The following is a 22,481-nucleotide window of genomic DNA, read 5'->3' as shown; positions in this document are numbered from 1 at the left end:
GAATGCCTCGGGGACGTCACTAATGTGAGTTTATATTCCAGCTGGTTTACCTAACGCTGACACTATCGTAGCAATTCGTTATCCTCCCTCAGCTGCTTGTCAAAGCAACAGCTGGGACAAACAAGCCCCGGAGTCCCACGCAGACCAATGAACTAGTCCTGAACCAATCCTGCTCTAAATATTTATACCTCTCCACATTATATTTGATATATATATATATATATATATATATATATATATATATATATATTGTTCAAACAGGACGTTTGAAGCGCTTACTGGACATAACGAATTCTGCTGTCCACCATAAATGACAGTGCTGATGGGATTACTCTAACCCTAGCCTTCAAAGATTTGTTTGTGTATTTATTTATCTCCCGGTATTCAACCCCAGCGCAAGCTCATCAAGTCATCAGCCCGCCAACGAAGGCCACGCTCCAAAAATGAAGGGATTAAAGAAGGAATTTAAGCCGTGGATGTGTTTGCTCGGCATTTTGATATACACCCGTTCACTCAGCATGTGTTTATGCAGCACTTAGATGCCAGTTCTCAACCAAACAACTGCTACGAAGCATCAGACCATATTCAACTCTAATCTGTTTTGGTTCTTATATTATTAAAGAGATTTACTCCTGTTGTGAAGTGTAAACCTATCAAATTAAAAGGGCCATAGAGGGAAAGCTTAGGCAGAAAGGTAGAAATGTCTTTATAGGTGTGTGCAGTCAACTGTTGATGTTGTATTACCAGTAATCGCATTGGTAAGCACCTTCTTGATACGCTAAATATGCCTTCAAGACTATTTTTACATTTATAATGCAAGTCATACAATTATATACATTGTTTACTGCTGTTCTGTTCTTATACATTTATTTATTTATTTATTTATTTTAGGCTTTATTTTAGTCAAATATAAAAAAGAAAGTTTTTTTTTCCCCTTTCTTTTCATGTAAACAGCTCACTGCACCACATTTGAAACATGGCAACAAAACTTATCAATCTTTAACTACACATTGTCATATAAACTACCAGTAGCTACACTGATTTAAGTTGTGTTTGATTCACTAAAAAGAACCGACTCATTAGAGTCATTTGTTCCGGAATCGGACCACCCTGCACTGTATATTTTTAAACTGATTCATTAGAGTCATTCGTTTGGGAATCGGACTTCATTGTTTGCACTGTATGTTGTTGATTCGTTAAAAAGAGCGGCTCATAATTATTCATTCAGGAATCTGATTAAATTGATTGCTCTGTTTTTTGAATCACTAAAAAATGTCCTCCATAATGCCATCTGTAAGCAACTATTAATAAAATAGCAAGTAGCAAATTAGGGTTCACGAAACTTTCTATTTTACTAAGAAATGTGTCAATATAGAAAATTGTGAGCATTCATTCAGCTTGTACTCTCCAATATAAAGGCCTGTAGTGTATAAAACAGTAAAGCACGACACTAATAGCCAAGGTCATGAGTTCAGTTCCCAGGGAATGCATGAATAAATGTGAGCCATGTAAAAGTGTCCACCAAATGCAGGAATGTAAAGGACTACAAACCGAAATATGTGTCCATTCTCTTTTCATCGTAGTCTATTAATACAATTCTCCACTTTTTCTCGTACTGTCATTAACTTTTGAAACTCTCTTTTATATGGTATCTTAAATCCTTGAAATTTCAAACCAAGCAAAGAGCTTCAGGGTATCTTCTGTCCTTTCATATCTCACAGACAGATATTAAACAGTTCATATACTGTTCTAAGGCAACATATTTGTAATATGGCTTTCAAAGTAATACATCCTTTCAGATTTTTATATCCTTCAATTTGAAGTTCAGAAATATAATGGAACTTGTTAAATTGAAATGCACTTATATTGATCTATAATTGTACATTGTAAAAAAGCTCACGTATTACTGGTGCAATGTGCAGTGACAGCTGGCTACAAAATCCCCTTTATCAGAGAAGTCAGTTGTGTTTTCATTGGTTTATTTTATAAGTGCTTCCATTTTACAACTTTCACTCAAGAGCAATATATTCATATACTGTTTTTTTTTTTTTTTTTTTTTTTGTCTTGTTTACTTGATATACTTCTTCATTAGTCTATTTTTAATAGATGTAGACCTACTTTGAGCAATGTCAACAAGTTTTGTGATTCAAAAGTTAACTTTAATCAGTGTAGGTATGATTTTAACAGTTGAACACTTTCTAAACTTTGATAAACCTCAGATCTGCATGATGAAAGTGTTACATTGAGTGAATAATGACTAGTGCTTTTATCTGCAGTAAAACCCGATTAAAGCTAAAAATGTAAAGTTTCACAGTGTCAAAAGCAGTGGACTAAAAACCAGAAAAGAAAAAAATCGCTTTTCAACATTTATTATGAAATTAAAAAGATAAACTTTCACTGTTCAAACAATGCTCAGCAGAAAGCAAAAACAAAATAATGATATTAATAGTCATCAAGGATTACTTGAGCTGCATACAGATTGCAGTGGGGAAGTACATTATAACAAGCCAAAGAAAAAAATATGCAGAAAGAAAATCATAACAGTCCATTATAGAATAACACAGCACATTAAGCAAGATTACCAGGAGGTCAATTTACATAAAACATCTTTTATGTACATTATAAATTACGGTGGGTGCAGTGGAGGGGTGGAACAGGAGAAGTTCACTACAGATTATGGTAATCAAAGCTATTAATCTGAAGAGAAAGGGGTGCTGTAATCTGACAGGATGACTCCTTCAACCTTTGGAAAGGCCCTACAGAGCTCATTGTGTCATAATGACGTCATCGTTTCAGAGAAACAGCACCTAAGGATGGGCACAGTACTCTCAGAAATAAAGGTTCTTCAACACTTCTTCTTATCATTGCTTTTTTCTAGGAGATTCCAATTAGTTGTATTGCTCTTTGGAGATTAGAAAACTTCTTGATGTTACATTAGGTTCTTCTGATTACATTAGGTTCTTCTGATGTTACATTAGGTTCATCAGGTTCTTCTGATCAGAGTTTCAGGGCTTCTTTAAAGTGGATGGTTATCTGTAAAGGAGTTAAACGGTGTTTCTAACTGGAACCTTTATTTTTAAGAGTGTACAGTGGTGTTCATGTGGGGTGTGTGTCTTCTGTCCCGAAAATGTTGAGATGAATTGGTGCACATTAGATGAACCCCTACTGTTCCTCAGGTGAGCATTTGAAACAGTGTGAAAACATGTGGACAAAAATGAAAAAGTGTCCAAAACATCACAAACGAGTCAAGAAACATTTTCTTCCACCGTATCTACTTTAGCCATTTCATATCATGTAGGTTGTCACCCAAATGCATCTTTCTGGTGTCATTCAAAATTGCAGCATGTAGGTACCATAGGATGAAATAAGCAGAGAGACTTCTGATGTTATCGTGATAGGGTTTAATTATTGGTTTATATTCTACATTCTACCAATAATCAATCAAAGTTAATATGTGAATGAGAATGAAGGACAAAAATATGGAAATAAAAATCAGAAGGATTTCATCTAGCCTCTCAAAGATCATACAGCGAATCCGGGAGCCATCTCTTATCAATCAGTTTGCTTTATGAAATGAAATTATGATGAATGATGCTGACTTTTGCTTGTGACTTCAGCAAATGAGCTGCCAGAGGAAACAACACAACTAAACACATTGGAGCATTCATCTTTTGGTTTCTTCATCTCTCTCTCTCTCTCCTTTTGACTTCAAAAATAAAACAAAATCATTCTAAAACATCCAGACAGAAACATACTTGGAATGTTCAAGGCCCTGAAACATATTTGGACATTTAAACCCTGCTTAAAATGCCTGAGGAGCCCTTAGCCTGGTGGGCAGCGCTGTGACACATAGCATGGTTGCGACCCGAGTTTGAGTTCTGGCTTGTGGTAATGAATACTCCAAAGAGTATTTGGATGCTTACTGGTTGTGAAACATTACTGTTTTACCTCTGGTAACACTGCTGGGACACCTGAGTGAACTTGAGGGGAAGTGACCATACATAAAGTAAGAAATGGTTAAAAGTCATTACAAGAAATGAGTAGGAATTGGCTAAGAAAAAGGTTCTGCAGTAATTATTTGTGTCATTGCAGGTGCCACTTACTGTGATATTTTGTAAATGAAATTCATGCCTTTTTAAGTGTGGATTAAATGTCCAAAGAATTTTTGAGACCACTGAAGGTTAATTTAGTCGCATTTACTTACAGTCGTGTGAATAATTGTGTGATCATGAAAATGATGGGGGGGGGGGGGGGAGTCAACAACAAATGTTTGAAAATCTTCAAAATCCTGGTAATTTGCCAATGGTCTGTGCTAGTTTGGGTAATAAATGAATAAAAACTCCCCCATTGGTTGTTAGCATAGCAGAAGTATGTGAGTATCTCAGTGTACTGTCCATGCAGGAAAGGAAGGTCTTGCTTGAAGTTCTACCACACAATAACATCTGTGTTATTGTATAAAAGTCTTGAGCTTGCTAAAAAGTTCTGCCAGCACCCAAGTGGGGTGCCTTCAACCCTACCTCAAACATACAGTTTGTTCCTATATTTAGAAGTTTTACACAGGCTTTGCAACGGGCATCCTGAGGCAACTTTCCATTCTTGCATCGCCTCGCCTGTCTTCCATCATACCCTATCAAAAGCAGTTTGACAGTTTGGCCCCAACATGGGCTATAACTGCAAAGTACTTTAGATCGAATAAGTTCAACTTGAACCTAAGATGCTGAGCCTCACAGGGACAAAACAGGGAAGGTTTCACCTCGGCATTGAGGGTGCAGAACGTGCACAATCAATGGTCTGAAAGATAAGCCTGCTTGCTCCCACTGGGGATTTGACTAACTGCGCTGCAGGCAGAATGAGTTACGTAAGAGAAACGGACAGCCGTGTATATTTCTGAATTGTAAGCCACTGCCGTTTGGGCTGAAACAGTGAGACTGACCCTTAAATTGATTGAGATTTATCTACAAAATGCATTTGGAGAATAAGGAACCTTTCCAAAGACAAGACTCTTTGGTTTCCAGTGTGTACATTTGGGACAAACCCTACCTTGTGGTTCTGAATGTTAGATTACTCTGTGGTGCCAATGTATTGTGTAAAACTGGTGAATTGAAGGTGAAAAAATTAGAAAATTCATAACGTTACATCCTTCGTTCAACCACAACTGATCTTAAAAGGGATAGTTCGCCCAAAGATGAACATTCTGCCATCATTTACTCACCTTCATGTTGTTCCTAACCTGTATGACTTTCTTCAAGAACTATTTTTGCCTATGTAATTACAGTCACTGTGGTCCAAAACAACATCGGACCCCACCTTACTTTCAATGTGCAGACTAAAAAGCATTAAAGGAATAGTTCACCCAAAAAGGAAAATTTCATTCAATCATTTACTCACCCTCAAGTTGCTGTATGAATTTCTTTCTTCTGCTGAACACAAAAGAAGATATTTTAAACAATTGATGGACGCCATTGACTTCCATAGAATGGAGAAAAAAATTGGGTCAGTTGGGTCCATCAACTGTTTGGTTACCCATATTCTTCAAAATATCTTCAGTGTTCAGCAGAAGAAAGAAATTCATACAGGTTTGGAACAACTGGAGGTTGAGTAAGTGATGACCCTTTAAAGCATTTTTCAAAATCTATTCTTTTTGTTCTACACAAAGGCAAACAAATTTGAAATGACACAAGGGTGAGTAAAAGATGACAGAATGTTCATTTAATAACATAACACTGCATCAGTCCAACGCGATTTACATAATATTTAATCTAGTCTCCCTGTAAAACAGTCAAAGAGGAGCCCAACAACATGCAATAATGAATTGCAGAGGCTCTTTATTCAAGACAATGAGAGGCAGCGAGCAGCCGCGAGTGTTGTACCCTAGCTAAATCTCTTTCCCTGGCCCAATGGAGCCCCTCCATCAGCTCAACGCGCCAGATATCGCAACAGACATCCCCCTCAGGTGCAATAATGTCACAGTCCATTAATCTTCTCAAACTTCAGGCCCTGATCCTGGGAGCCCCGTCCATGCTAATCCCTTATTAATGTGGCAAATGAACCTGTGGAGAAAGAACTACTCCCTCCCGGCCCTTCACCATCACAATGCGGAGTCTATTACCGTCTTCCCTCGTACCGTCTCGAGTCTCTACTGTTTGCACTAGGATGTCCATTCATTGAAGCATAAAGCCACTCGAGAGAGCTTGAACACACACACACACACACACAGCTTCATTCCACACATTATTCGCTCTGTGCCCTCGCTAGTAACCTTTGTCTAGCACACATATGGCGAAGCGTGAGCCCGATGCATGCGTAATCTCTTAAGATTCAATGTTGCAATTCAAGTCAGCAACCAGACCCTTTTGTTCCATTTTGGTTTTGTTTTAGCTCGTTGAGACTCCCAGGATAGGCGATGCGTACAGATTCCTTCTATTATGTGACAGTGGGAAAAACCTGACTGCACTCTGCTTTGCCAGATTAGAGGACAGCTCAGTAACAGAGGAAACAGTGCATGCGAGACAATCATCTGGTCTCTAAAAACAGTCCCAGTGAATCTCTCGGGTCTGATTGCTTCCTAATCCAAACAGAATAACCACATCACTTCAGAATAATTTCAAGTCATTATTGCTGGCACTCACCGGTAGAGCTGTTAGCCTGCTCTTAGAGCTTGGATACATATAAATGAGGCTTTCTAAGAATCTATATTTCTGGACAAAGATCAGATATGACACCTGAATCTAATATACGAGGTATAAGAGGTAAACGTTTTTTTTTTATGTGAAATCTGAGCAAATGCTTCTACACTCCCTACATATGAGTATGAGCAGAGAGAATTCTCTAGCATGAAGCACAAACACTCTTATAAATACTTGCATGACTTTGGTTTGCTATGAGCAGTCACTTCCCAGTTTAATTTCTCCAACTGAGTTTATTAATCAGGCTTGTTGAGGAGTTTTCCTGCAGAGCGGAGTCTCGCACACTATGCATGCACTCTTAATCAATAACCTAAATGTTTCATGCACTTCGTAATAGACTTTTTAATGCGCCTCCATCCTGAGAAGCTATTGAACCGTGATGTGTGCGTGTGTGTTTGCCCCATGCAATAAAAAAACTACAAATGAGAAATAAATGGCCTACTCTGATTATTTAGCAATAAACGCTGTTCATCAACGAGTTCTTTGGAAGGTGAGCAATTTGTATCTGTTATATGATTGAATTTCATGCCGAATAACATAGTAAACTGACAGACAAAAGATACGCATTGATTCCTGGACACAGTGGAAATATCTCTACAATACTTATCATTATCAGCAGTGTTATAGAAACGACTGAAAAGTAGACCTATTATTGCATTGTTGTAGCACTTGAATATTAATTATGTGACTTGACTAGTTCTTATAGCTCAAAGAGTAGAGCATGTTGCTATCAAGGTCATGAGTTTAATTCCAAGGGAATGCAAGAACTGACAAAATGTAAGCTTTGAATGCAATGCAAGTTGCTTTGGATAAATGCATTAACGTCTTAAACCTGAATTGCTTCTGCTTGGTCTTAAAGGGATAGTTCACCCCAAAAGGAAAATTATGTAATAATATGTTTCTTCTGTGCATTTTGATGTTGGGAATGTTGGGTTTCAAAAAACATCAGACCCCATTGACTTTCATTCATGCATACTGGTTTAGAATGACATGAGGGTGAGTAGATGACAGAATTTTCATTTTGGTGTAAACTATCTCTTTAGAGCAGTAGTTTTACATGGTCACCTACATTTTTTTTTTTTCATTGCACTGTGGCCAGGCAAAACGAAAATGGTTTTCTGCACCCCTGACTATCAGACAAGTTTGCATGTGCTCATTGTTGTTTGCATTGCTTCAGTTCAGTCGGTGAACAGAAAGGCCAAGTGTTAATTGCCCTATGGCTGTCAGCAGAGGTTTTGGGTGCCATAATAAGCTTGCCACTGATGTGCCTCTAGCTGTGCTAACTAGCTCTGCATGGAGGCTGCCCCAGTATCTATGAGCTTTAGAAAGGAAACGCAGTCAATGGCCTTTAAAGGATTGAGACAGAGACACAAAGGGCAACCCCTGTTCAAAAACTGCCCCCTCTGGACTGAGCGAACAGTGCATTTCACAGTATGGTACAATCCATCTACAGCGTTGACAGGCATCTGTCTATGCTCTTACAGTGCTGGCTATTGTTTTGGGTCACTGAGTCATTCGTAAAAGGCATGTACAGCACGACAGCATGGTTTCCCAATAGGCCAGTAGCTGCAGAGGCCACTCTCTTGGCCTGGATTGCAGTTCATTATGTAATCTGTCGTTCTACATTGGTGTACTCCTTTCTTGCTCCCTACAATGCAAATCTAAGATGGGGGAAGGAAAGAAAATGCAATGAATTGCCTTGCATATCCAAAATCTCATTGAAAAACCTCTTAAAATTCTTCATTCAGTTTGATTCTCTTATTTGGAAGGGGAATGGGATGCACTGAGTTGCACTGTAAACTATAGGAGGGTCATATCCTGTGTGGCCTGCTACGAAGCATGTTTGTGATCTGGACCACCCTCACAAGAGCAAGCCAACACAGACGCCCTCATCTCCCAGACTCCCATCCGCCCAGATAACAATATTAGACAAGCTTTTGTTTGTACAACTTTCACGCCGAAGGAAATTATAAATCCTCCACACACTCAATCTGGAATATGCAGAGTTGTGTGTTTACTTTAGCTACACTTTGTGGACAAAATTATCCCCTGAAGTGAGCTGAATCTGACAAATCTTTCCATTGGGGACTTCCAGGGAATGTCCTCAATAGGAAAAGTGGTTCACACAAAAAACAAAACAAAACAAAAAACAATGTTTTGGGACAGGCTGTAGTAAATATTTATAACCTTTTGTTAACTTTGTCAAAATTAACAAATAAAATCAATACCAACCAACAGTATATGATTGGTCCTCATGCAGAGACAGTATATATATATATATATATATATATATATATATATATATATATATATATATATATATATATATATATATATATATATATATAGTTTATGAACATGTTGGTCTTTGGGGATAACATTACAACATTGTCCCCAGAAGTGAGCCTAGTGAGCCAGTATTTTTTTTTTTACTTTAAAAACACAGAATTGTCACTGCCCTCAATTAAACTAGCCATAAATAAAGTAAAAATAATTCTAAATTTATAAATAGTTAATAGTTAATGTATAAATTTAAAAAGGGGTTAAATAAATAAATAAATAAAAACACAAAATTGTCTCCAGATGTTAACTTATGTCTTCAATTTGAAAAAAACAAACAAACAAAAACATCCAGGAATAGCATCCTTTTTTCTTTTTTTTTCAACAAAAATTCTACAAACACAGAAGAATTGTCATGTCCCTAGATATTAGCGTATATTGTCCTTGAATGGATTAACATTCATATATATATTTTAATTATTATTTTAAAAACACAAAATGCTTGGTTTAAAGGTGTATGGGTAAGTTTTGGGGTAGTCTGTAGTAATAATTAGCATCATAATTAGCCTTAAAAAAAACAAGGTTTTTTTAGATAGCTAAGTAAACAAGCATGTATGTGTTTGTTCTATAACGGTCAGACCTTATCTTATACATCTCTAACAGCCATAACCAATCTGTTGTGTATTCAGTCCATCATTAGACATGAGCTGTTTACTGAGAGAGATGCTCCCATACACGCACACACATACACACACAGACAAAAGGGCAAGGGAAAGACAAGGAGACAGCGAGAGACAAAAAGTGAGCGAGAGATAGAGAGAGAGAGAGAGAGTGAATGAGAGAGAGAGAGAGAGAGAGAGAGAGAGAACAAGTAACTGCCCCCATTTCTTCCCTATGCATTACAGACACTGCATGTTGGCCCATAGCCAGAATGTGCCATACAGAACAACAGTGCCACCTAAAGGTAATATTCCCCTCCCTCCCTCCCTCCCTCCCTCCCTCCCTCCCTCCCTCCCTCCTTCCCTCCCTCCTTCCTACCCACCCTCCCTCAACTCTCTCCCTCATCTTCTGGGTTTCATACTATGAGATGCTGAGCTTAGAAACTCGCTTTTGCGATTTTTAGCGCTTTATACAGTAGAACTTTTTTGAGAAATATGCATAGCAACCCAAAGAGAATACTGTTCTATACTGAAGGTCTGTGACAGTTTATTGGTGTAGAATGTTGAAACCATTGGATTTAATGAACCAGGAGATAATGTTTAATGTTGTGTGTGCGCATTTTTAAATTAGTAGCTTAACTGGAGTCCACGATTAATTAAGAAACCGGAATCATAGAGGATGCTAATTAACAAATGCAGAAAAAATTCAGTGGTTATTCATACAAGTGATGATTTTTTTGATAATGCCTAGACTCAAATGCATTTCTTCCACAAAGGAGATTAGATGTCGAAATGAGAAAATGGTGATCGAAGTAGACAGGCGAGAAAAAAATGTTTCTTTCACAAACTCTCAGAGCATTGCATCTTTGAACCATGACAAAGCAGTGAAATTAAACTCAATCTAGCCTTTTAAGATTCATATAAGTTCGATTCTTTTCAAATCTCACCCATTAAACCAATTGCTTATCCAGGATTTGTTTCAAGTAGAGGTTTGTAAATTAAAAAAGAAAGAAAGAAAGAACACAGAAATGCATGTTGTAAGATGATGACAATAGTATTCGCCTGGATCAGCTAGTTTCATATAAAACACATACAATATTTACGTCTTTTTTGGTCATTTGAGAACATCTACGGGGGGCTTTTTGAAATCTACATTCTACATAGTGCATCACAGATGTATCACTCAGAGCAAGTTAGCTATCACAGGCACTTCAGTACTGAGCAGGGCAGTTATAAGCAGTACTTATAGACCAGTAAAAGTGTTCTTTTACCTGTCTGGTGTGCAAAGGTGCCCCCTTTGACTTGAAGCCTCCTTGTGAACTGCATTCTGAGGCACTGAAGTGATCAGAGCTGGTGGAGGAACGTTTGGAAAGCGTGTCACAGCCCCCAACAAAGGTATTGTCCAGTGGCAGCTCCTGTATGACATGATGCTTTTTCACAGACACCGGAGTGTCAGCTTTGAGGTGGAAGGCCGACTGGGGTGAAGCGGACTTGTAGTGCCGGGCCAAGTCTGGGCTGCTGGGTTTGAAGGTGGTGGTAGGGGTGGCATTCCAATCAAAGCGTCCAATCCCGGGCTCCTCGAGCTCAGCCGGGAGACTGATGGTTCCATTTATGGGTTCGTGGGCAGGGTCGTCAGGTTTGTTCTCCTCGATGGTGACAAAGTTCAAGAGGGAGCTCTTTGGTGACTTCCTCTTTTTGCGCTTCTTCTTCTTGTTTTGCTTGCTCTCCTGGTTTGGGGACATCCACTCGGCACCCTGCTTCTTTCTCTGAGCAGCTTTGAACTGCGAGGCATGTCGGCAGCGTACCAGAACTGTTATGAAGATGACCACAATCACTACCATAGCGCCTGTCACAATGGCAATTATGGTTTTCAGATTGTCAACATTCTGATAAGTCTCACTGCTCTCGCCAATGTTTCTATCCAGCGGCGTTTCCATTTTCCGTCGGATGAGATCATGTATGTATGAGGAATTGCCAACTGTGTCATTCACGAACAGGAAAACAAGGACAAGGGTGTGCAGAGACTTTGGATAGCCGAGATCGCTGATGTTGACCACTAGCCTGTGGAGGCCGATGTCTGCGGGAGTGGGTTTCTGCTCTAATGTGATGTTTCCCGTTACGGGGTCGATTCTGAAAAGACCTTCTTTGTTGCAACTAACAATAGTGTACTTGAGTTCTGCATTCATACCTGTATCGCCATCTACTGCAAACACCTCAGCCACAACCGATCCTGGAATCGCAGAGAGTGGCACTAGTTTGAAAGAGGTGTTTGATGGGGGGTAGATGACGATGGGGGTGTTATCATTGACATCAATGACATTGATGGTCACTTTGGCAGCTGATGAACACGGAGGGCTTCCATTGTCCACGGCTCTGACGTCAAAGGTGTAGGAACTTTGCTGCTCTCGGTCAAAGGAAACGTTGGACTTTATGACTCCAGAATCTGGGTCCAGGATGAAGTTCTCGTTATCGTTGAGGATTGAGAGTCTCACCACTGCATTCTCACCTGCATCAGCATCTGTGACTGTGATTACTCCAACTGTACTATATTTAGGCAGATTCTCTGACACAAAGAACTGAAAGTGGTTGTGTGTAAATTTAGGGCTATTGTCATTCTCGTCCAGTATGGTCACAATGACTGCAGCTTGACTCTGCAGAGCCCTGGTGCCATTGTCTCTAGCGGTGACCGTAAAGAGGAACCGCTCTTGTTCCTCCCTATCAAACACCCTGGATGCGGTTAGCACTCCTGTTTTGCGGTCAAGATCAAAGAATGATGCGTTGGGTCCAAGCTGGTAGACAATCTCCGCATTCCGTCCGCTATCCTCATCAGTGGCGCTGATGGTCGTCAGGAACATGTCACGCTGGTTGTTCTCCATGACTGCCAGCTCGATGACAGGCTGGGTAAAAATGGGCGGATTGTCGTTCTCATCTTCCAGCCGTACTCTAACCAGGGCAGTCTGGTTCAAACTAGGTTTTCCAGAGTCAGAGGCCACAATCTTGAAGATGTACTCCTTGGTTCCTTCATAATCGAGCAGTGCAGATGTTTCTAACAAATACTGGTTATCATAAACTGCTTTGAGGTGAAAGGGAACATCTTTTTCAATGAAGCAAATCACTTTGCCGTTGACATCTGTGTCTTTGTCAGATACAGTAATGAGGGCAATCTTGGTGTTTATTGGATCTTTTTCAGAGAGCATTACAGTACCATTAATTGGACTGATGATGTATCGCAGGTCAATGTTTGGAGCGTTGTCGTTAACATCGGTCACATTGATAGTTATGGTGGCTCTCGCTGGACTTGAGCTTCCATCGCTGGCTAGTACTGTGAGTTTGTGAATGGCAGTCTCCTCTCTGTCAAGCGGCCTTTGAACTGTTATGAGCCCAGTGGTGGAGTTCAGAGCAAAAAGTCTCCGTGTCGCTGGAGACACCTGGGTACCAAACATGTATTTTATTTCTGCATTGGCCCCCACATCTGCATCGGTGGCTTGCAGCTGAACTACAGATGTCCCAACGGGAGAGTTTTCAGGGATGTGGACCTCAATTTGGCTCTCTTTGAAGACAGGCCGGTTATCGTTAACATCAGTGACAGTCACCTGTAGAATGGCAGTGCTGGATTTCTGTGGGTTCCCCCCATCCTCCACTTTTACTTTCATCACATAAGTATCTTTCTGCTCTCTGTCTAAATTCTGTTGAACGATAAGCTGAGGCCATTTCTCTCCCTCTGGTGTCTCCACAATGTCCAGACCGAAGGCACTCTGCCCGTTCAACAGCTCGTATTTGTGTACACTGTTGGGTCCGGTATCTGGATCAGTGGCAGAAGGAATAGCAAAGCGGCTGTTGATGAGTGTGTTTTCTGGAATTGAAATGTTGATCACAGGAGAGGGGAACATGGGGGCGTTGTCATTGGTGTCTTTGACAATTATCTTAATTTTGATTAATCTGAAATAGTCATTGGGTAAAATGACAACCTCAATTTCAAAGGAGCACTCGCTGTCTTCAAAAGAGGGGCCAGGGCAGAGTTTCTCCCTGTCTATACGGTTGGAGGTGGTAAAAATTTCTCCTGTATTGCTCATCACTCTAAGTAGCGGGGTGTCACCTGCTTTCGAAACAAGTCGGTAAACCAAACTACTGCTAGCTGTGGTGGCAGAGTACATATGGGAGATGTTCAAGTCCTTTGGTATGTTTCCAATAAGAACATTCTCCTGTAGCTCTTCTCGAATAGGGTAAATGAGCTCTTGGGCAATGGTTGGATCTAACCAGAAACAAGCAACTAATGTTGCCAACAAGAAAAAATCCCTTAAATCCATGACAGCAGTTCACGCGTGTTCCCGCTGCTTTAATTCAAACAGTTGTCTCCATATGGTGTTGTCAGAGCCAAGGTTTCACAGAGCCTTACATTCGTAGATAAAGAGCAGCCAAACACGACCCTACAACACACAACATTATAATACGTTACAATGAATTCCGTAATATTCAACACTCAAGGTATAGAACCAACAAATGGTCCATCAAAACCATTATAATTAAAAATCAAATGATGAATGTTTACAGTTTGGTTTATAGTATGGCTTTACAAACATGGCACTGCATTCTAGTTATAATTCTTCAATTCATTCTAACCGCCACTACAGCCTGGTCTTCACTGTAATCATTTCCCTGTACATACACAGAGGCTTTAGATAAAATAATTCAGCTGGTCAAGCACTCAGCATCACCTTTTAAGAAATCTCACATGAAATGCCTCTGATATCACCCCCTTCAAAGTGACGCATCATGCATTTGGGAGTTAATCTAATTATTATTTCATTGAGAATAAATAGCATATGCACGAGAAGTGACAGTGTGTTTTAAACAAGACAGTACATCAATTCTGCGTGCAAACCCGTTTGGGTGTATGCATGCATGCATGCGTTTTCTTACCTCGGTTCACTGTGAGCGCGCTCATACGGAGGTTACCAAATTCGAGACCATAGTGACAAATCCGTTCGACCAGTCAGAAAAATGATCAGCCTCCAGATTAATATGAAGATATCCGTATTGATCACTGCTTTAAGGACTAGTTCGGTAAAGACTTAAGTATTTTAGTCATGGGGGAAAAATCCAATTCAAAGCACAGCTGGTTTTGGGGGGGAAATGTTGATTTAAACAGCAATCAATCAGACAATCTTTATGAACTTTCCCCCGCAGATCAGCGTACGGTCGGGGGCGCGCGGAATGCGGTGGTCGGAGATGAATCAGGTGATCCACGCGCGCGTTAACAGTCCCGCACGGTCATTCCGCATTACTGGAGGAGCCCTTATGAAATGTACCTGTTCTGCTCAAATATCAACATAAACTATCCCATCAGAGAAAAAGAGTCAAGTTCAAATGCGATCAGATCATTTCCCTCTCAGTCCTCAGTCAGAAAGAAAATCCACGGCTTCTGTCCCGGTGTCTTGTGCGTGATTCGCCGCGCACACCTGAATGAGGAAAAAGTCCAAACGGTGGGATGTGTTGGGATGCTTATCCTCGCTCTCTCCTCTTCCCCAGACTGAATTTCTCTCAACAACTCTGAGTATGCCCACAGGGGAACGCCCCCTCGGCTGCTGATTGGTCCGTCTCTTCATTAACGTCGCAGAAAGAGGAGGGGGAATAATGTGATTGGTTAGAATTAACGTCACTCAAGCGCGCTGTTGAGACGGAGCGAAATGCCTCAGAAAGACTCTGCGGGCTGCGGGATGAGGAGCTCCGATCTACGGTTCCATTTCACTTCCATACTGTTCCATTTTACAGCATTATGAAGTCAAATAATCCATACACAACTAAAAATGTTTTGTCTCTTGTGATTGACAGTTATTTGGAGTATTAAATACTGCAGCATCACTGTTTGCAGTGAACTAAACGCGTTCCAGAACAAATAAAGTCTGATAAGACAGATGCAAAATGTAAAGCATAGGCTACTTAAAGCTATGCTTCTGTCAAGTTATATATTTATTAAGCTGGTAGGAATATTAGCTACACTACTTATTACTTTTGTTGAATTGTTAGCACGGAAACATCAGTTTATTTTAGGTTTATTTTTATTTTAAGTAAGTTTTCTACATTTCTCAATATTGATGAACGTTAAACCACCATATGACATTCTATTGTACCACCTGACTGCCATCAGTACATTTTACACTTGTATTAAACAGATTTTAAAATAGGCTCGAATAGGTTAGTAGCTATATTAACATTGACAAACAGTTTGGAACTGTAAAATACAGCCACCAAAATCCTCCCATAATGCTTTGTGTCCGTAAAATTCTGTTTATAAAGTTTATTAAGATAAATCTTGATTGAAAGGTAGCCTATTCAATTGTGAAATTCAACATTGTAATTCGTTGCCAGTGATTAGTTTTTCTTTTAAGTAAGGCAATAGGGTTGAAATATGTAACAGTAACAAAACCTTCTAAGATCTAAAGTCTTAAAGATCTAAAATATTTTCATCTGTTCTATTTAAGGTTTATTAGACTGACTAGGGATGAGTCTTTCAAGAGCTGGACACCAACAGAAAAGCGGAGCATGTTTAGTTGAGTTGTGGTAAACAGCACCATCTAGAGGCGAACACGAGACACATGCGCTTATCTCTCATCTGATACACTGAGGGACGACGTTCTGTCGAGGTTTCAGGTGTGTGTGTGTGTGTGTGTGTGTGCGCGCGCGCGCAAAAGCTTTGTTAGGTCAAAGAGGGAGGGACTGAGCCAGTCTGGTTCTTGGAAATTATTAGCTCTTTTTTTTCTCCACTGACATATCAAAGATTACAAGGGAAAAAGGGAGATACAGGAGTAAAAAAAAGATATTTTTGGCTGGCTGACAACCTGGGCTGAACTATCATTTCTCAAATTCAAGAACTGTGACTAAAGCATATGAAGTTAGTAAAGAGACATCATAGGGGTCATACCGTGTTGAAGGAATACATTTTCATGTTCCCATCAAATATATTGAATTAAATATTAAATTAACTTAAAAAATCACATTCATTTCTTTCATCACAATATAACAATTATATATGATTTTCCATGTTCTATCCAGGTCCTTTATGACATCATCATACAGGAAGTGACATCATTTTGGAGTGACAATCATAAGTGAGTATTAGGAATGGATTTGCATTGTCTTGTTTTAAAAAAAATTCCATCTTATTTGATACAATTTCACAAATCTGTATGTTCTTATGAACATTTCAAACTTCAAGTTAACACTCTCTTGTAAACTAACTCAAAACCTTCAGTAGCTAACTTTCTTGCTATTGTATCAAAATAAGTCATTAAATTTCAACACAAGCATATTCATTTCTGAAGGTTACAGAGTTCAGTTCATTCAGGGTGCATTGTGAGTTTGACCTTTTAGATTTGGTGATGCTAAACAGCCAGACCAGAGAGTATAAGGAACGGATAATTTCCATGGATATTAGATTAGCTATTAAGTTTTGCTTTTCCACTGCGATAAATTAGAGTCCCATAAGAGCTGAGCTTTGATTTTCACATCGATATTTTTTATTTTCTGCCTTGTATGAATAATGCACACAAGCTCATGTCTATGATGCTGGACTGTTGATAGGTCATGTAAAGGATTATTGCCGACCCGACAATCTTTCAATAGGGTTTTAAAGGAATTCTATTACAACAGTAAGACCATGAATTATGAAAGACGAAACATAAAATGTATTGATAAAGCACCCTGCCCCCGTTGAGCCAATTTAACCACAGATAAACTCATTGTTCAAGTGTAATTCTTTTACGAAATCCGCTATGATTAGACATAAGCCCTAAGGTCAACTGAGAAAGCCACATATTGAAAGATATTGACATATTTGAGCGGTTCCTTTGTGAATAGGTGAGTCACTTCCTTATAGAGATCGAGCTTTCTCCTTCCTAAAAGCTTTACGATTCAATGCATTCAAAGCTCAAGTGTTCTTCAGAGATCAAACAAAAAAGGAGCACATTGCTTTTGAATTACAAGAACTAGTATAAAAACATCTTGTTGAACCTCTAGATGTCAGATAGATCATGGTGAACATTCACAGAACCTCCACCTTGGATAAAAGTACTATAAATAATTGTGTTAAAGTTTGTTACGTTTTGCAGTTTTCAGAATGTCTTGTGTCTGATGCATTTCTTTGTAAAATATACTTTTTGAAAACAAGTCAGACAACAATACTGATTAAAAAATATATATTTTTAGATATTAAGAATTCTTTTCACAGAATGAATGATTAGTGGATATTTTCTACGTTTTTGTATGAACACATACACTCATTTAGCTTCAATCTAGTGAACACAAATCTGCCAAAGATTTAAGACAAAACGAGTGCAAAAATCTGCAAATTTACATTCAAGATAAATATTCTTAAGTATATAGGCTAAGTGGTTTTGCTTTTCAGGTAAATTCATTTTTTTTCAAGGACCCTTAGATATTTCACAGAAAACAAGGCCAAGATACACGGATTTGATTAGGAACATGACTTCTTTGCAGCGCGCTTTCAGTTTTCAATGTTTAAAGGTTTTTCAACATCTCATGTTTCCATTTGCAAGACCTGGTGAATTTAAATACAGGCTTTCTGTGAAAAAGAGCTAATCAAACCCGAAGCGAGAAAGCTTGGTGTCTTAGATGCACGTCTGTGAACCAAATACATTTACAGAAAGGCTTCAGAAATGCACAGTCACTGTAAGTCATTAAAATATGGAACTGTAAAAAGATAACCAAAATAGAAGTGCGGCTCCAACTGCAATAAACTGTAAAACATCTAAGTGGCACTTAAAAGCATCCGAGTGATCCAGAAAGCAAATCTTCTTTTGGTTTTATCCTGTTCTCGTCTCTTACAGTTTGCGACTAATTTCAGTGCCACGTCTGCCGTTCTGAGAGAGCGTGGATGTGGAGGTATTTGAGAAAACGTGTCTCGCACATGCATAAATAAACATTCACACATACACACATGTGCTGCGATAACTGTAGCTGTGGCTGCTCGGCTGTGGCCAGATGATGGTTCGGTCCAGCTCTCCGGCACCACATACTGCCTGCCAACCTGGCCTATCTACCTCTCACTGTGTGTGTGTCTGTGGGAGTGTGTGAAAAGAAGAGATAGGGTGAGAGGGAGGCGATCTCTGGGGTTCCGGACACTCCTGCTATCTTTAGGCACAATCTGGGCCGGTGCAGGATTGGACAGAGCAGGCCAGAGAGTGATAAATGTTCACCAATGGCCCATGTGGCACTGCCAAGAGATGAGTTTACATCACAGTCTCATTACAACTCAGATACAAGGTTACTGGGACAACAAAGCAGCATCCAAAACAGAATGATGGCGTCCAAATTTAACTGAAGCGAACATGATGGAATCTAAAGGAAGTTAGAACTGGCAAGAGCCTTAACCCCAGTAGACGCTGAGAAGGACATGTCTCCTCCATATTCAGATCAGTGCTCAGCTGATAAGGGGTTTTCTGTGGTTCATTTTCAAAATATTACCATTGATTCCCCCAGTTGTGAATATGTGATTACATCCTTGAATTCAGCTATTATGGGAAGGCATTAGCGTTGTGATGTCAGTGCGGGTGTCTGTTGTTTCCTTCCGTTTTCTAGAAAGTGAGAGGTTGACAAAATCCAGCCTGAGGGATTTAATGACAGCTGTGATGTTTTAATATTGGAACAGTTTAGAAGAATTTTTCACCCATAAATGGAAATTCTCTCATCATTTACTCACCCTCATGTCATTCAAAACCTGTATGCCTTAATTTCTTCCATGTACTGAAGCGTACAAGACGAAATTTTAAAGATCTTATGAGAGTTCATAGAGGCCATGGCAAAAATCACCATAAAACTTACGACTTGTGCACTATATTTTAAGACTTTTCAAGTTTATATATATATTATATAAATATAAATTATTTTTTTCCCCCTAAAAAAATGTATTGGTTTGAGTAGGGTAAACTTAAACAAATTAGTTCAATCAAATGAACTTTTATGAATATTTAAAACTTCACAAAACTTACACATTTTAAGTAGGCTAATCTGAATTGTTTCATTGTTTTGAGTTTTATAAACTTATGAGTTTTATGGGGAGTTACCATCATGGTGATGAGTGGAGCATGAGCTTAGTTTGAGAACAGATAGTGTTAAATGTTCTGTATTGCTGTACTTATTCAAGAATTTGCTATATGCTATGCTAATACTATCAAAGCATTGTGTTACCAATTAGCAAGTTACACTCTAAAAAATGCTGGGTTAAAAACAACCCAAGTTGAGTTGAAAATGGACAAACCCAGCGATAGGGTTGTTTTAACCCAACTGTTGGGTTAAATGTTTGCCTAACCTGCTGGGTAGTTTTATTTAACCCAACTATTGTTTGAAAATGACTATATGGCTGACTTAAAATGAGTCTAAAATGAAATTAAAATGTTCATTTATTAAACATATTAATAAATATTAATTTTCAAGATATTTTGGGTTCATTTTAAGTAAGCAATACTGTAATTTTTAAACAATAGTTGAGTTAAGTAAAACTACCCAGCAGGTTGGGCAAACATTTAACCCAATCGTTGGGTTTGTCCATTTTCAACCCAACTTGTTTTTAACCCAGCATTTTTTAGTGTGTAGCATTTCCTGAATCAGCTAGTGAAGCTAGCCAAGTTCATTTATAAAATTATTTTACTGATATATTTTTAAGTTAAGAGCAATTAAAATGAATGAGTACAAAATAATAATTTGCCAGTTCTGCTTCCTAAAACCTTGAATTTCTTAACTTAATCGTTTTGATGTAACTGATTACCTAAAATTTGAGCCAAATGATTGGATTTACAGCATGCTTGAAGTTTTTTCTCTTTTTGTGTTCTATGGACAAATAGGTTTGGAACAACATGAAGGAGGCAGAGTAAGTATTTATTAGAGTTCAGATGCAAAACCCTCTAAATCCATCAGACTTCTTTTCTTTAAAATTAGCATTTTTTACCCGGCTTTTACAATCAAGTTCAGGAGTTTCATTTTAAAGGTAATGGTAAGGTTATTAGCTAGTGAATAAAAAATATATATATATATATATATATATATATATATATATATATATATATATATATATATATATTATATTTATTTATTTTTTTTTTTTAAATGTCAATCTAGACAATTTATTGGTTTTTAACAAGTTAGATTTTCTTTTTGCGTCAAAACCAGCTGAATCCACTTGTGCTTTTTTTGCAAAAACCTCTAAATCCACCTATTTGGGACAAGACATGGTAAATAGTTGAAAAATCACTAAAGATGCAACTAAAAACCCTGAAAAAGATGAAAGCACTTATCACTTAAAAACTAAACAGTAGACAAACCTCTTTACACAGGGATCTAACACGTCTCTTCTATTCAGCCTCCACTTTTTGCCTCCTCTGTTTATATGGCACAGCTTCTATATCATATGAGACAGAAAATCATCTTGTTTGACCTTGTCTTTGGCGAAATAGAGCTGTTGTTTGATATATAATAAATCCGATTCCTTCAAAGTAACGGCACTGCACGAAGAACTGTTATGAGTGCACAACAGCGACCAAGCCATTTCCACTGTAGGCTATTTCAACGCTATCTCACGACCAATTCGTACTTATTCTACGAGGTAGCTATTTCGTATAAATTCATACGACCTCACTCTTGCGAATTCGTACGATTTGTCTAAACCCCAGTGACGGTTAGGTTTAGGGGCGGGGTTTGGGGTAGGTCATTCGTATGAATTCATACGAATTTGTCAACTCGTAAAATACATACGATTTAGCAAAAAACGTATGAATTAGTACGAGTGAGGTCGTATGAATTCATACGATTTAGCCACCTCGTAAAATACGTACGAATTGCCGTGAGATCGGGTTGGCTATTTTGCTTTATGACAGGCGGAGTTTTGAGGTAAATAACATTTTCTTCTGCCATTCAATATTAGTAGGACAGGCTGATCCATTTCATCGTACTCCATCTTTTATTTTAAAAATCTCAATCTGAATCTGTCTCTAAAAAAATCTCCTCAGCGCGCCACTATATTGAAACCGCTCGGAATCAAATGATTCGATTCGCGCCTTCTGATTGGTTCTCGGAATATAGCGGCTTTTGCTGCCTAAGGGAAGTGGCGTAGAGGCTTTTGCCAACAAACCTATATTTCTGAATGGGCTGACGCTGCGATTTAGAGGATTTGAAGCACGTGATTTGTTGAACGTGTACTACGTGCCGTAAGCAATCGTTCATTGTCATTATCTCATTTTTGACAGAGATGGCGTTTAGCGGCTTTTGCATCTGAACTCGCTTGTTTGTTTGTTTATTGGCACTATTGCTTTTACTGCAGCAAGTGTGATTTAATCTAACTAAAGTTAGTAGAAATATATTTACAGGAACACATCAGCAAAAAGGTGATATCACGAGTTGCTGTCTGGTTTGTCCTCGTGTTTTCCAGAACGTGAGAGGTTGACAAAATCAACTCCATGGGACTTAGTGAGAGCTGTGAAGTTTTAGTGCCTACATTTTTTTTTGTGTGTGTGTGTGTGTGTGTGAGTGTGTATGTGTGCCATACAGTGGCCTCAAATTTAAGCAACTTATCAAACCAAGTGGCATTTGCAAGCAAATGCTGCACAGGCTTTTCTCAGAACTAACTTTTCTGAGCCATTTTTACATTGACTTATAACCAAATGGGGTCAAGGTGATTTTTTATGGATGTATGAAGTCAGTTCTCAAGTTGACACAGGTGTCCTACACCACATCAACTATGAATTTGTTCAGTTAATTTTTGACAACCATAAAGTATTTTTGTCTGCTTTTTGGACAATATATCTATTGTTTGATCATTTCAAACTTAACACCTCTTTTTCTGGAA

General features: G+C 38.7%; 1 protein-coding gene across 2 annotated transcripts in view; it reads right to left on the bottom strand.

The window, feature by feature from the left end:
- Nucleotides 1-15,123, bottom strand: part of LOC137011073 (protocadherin-9) — a 308,168-nt gene extending 293,045 nt beyond the window's left edge. For both annotated transcript variants that reach the window (XM_067373649.1, XM_067373650.1), the window contains exons 1-2: nt 14,546-15,123; nt 10,897-14,052 (exon numbers count right to left, since the gene is read on the bottom strand). In XM_067373649.1, the coding sequence (XP_067229750.1) occupies nt 10,897-13,932 (3,036 nt within the window). In that variant the 5' untranslated portion in view covers nt 13,933-14,052; nt 14,546-15,123. The remainder of the gene's footprint in view (nt 1-10,896; nt 14,053-14,545) is intronic.
- Nucleotides 15,124-22,481: the final 7,358 nt, after the last annotated feature.

This window comes from Chanodichthys erythropterus, chromosome 21 (assembly GCF_024489055.1).
Source record: "Chanodichthys erythropterus isolate Z2021 chromosome 21, ASM2448905v1, whole genome shotgun sequence".
NCBI classification, from domain to species: domain Eukaryota; kingdom Metazoa; phylum Chordata; class Actinopteri; order Cypriniformes; family Xenocyprididae; genus Chanodichthys; species Chanodichthys erythropterus.
This window is presented reverse-complemented; position numbering and strand designations above follow the sequence as displayed.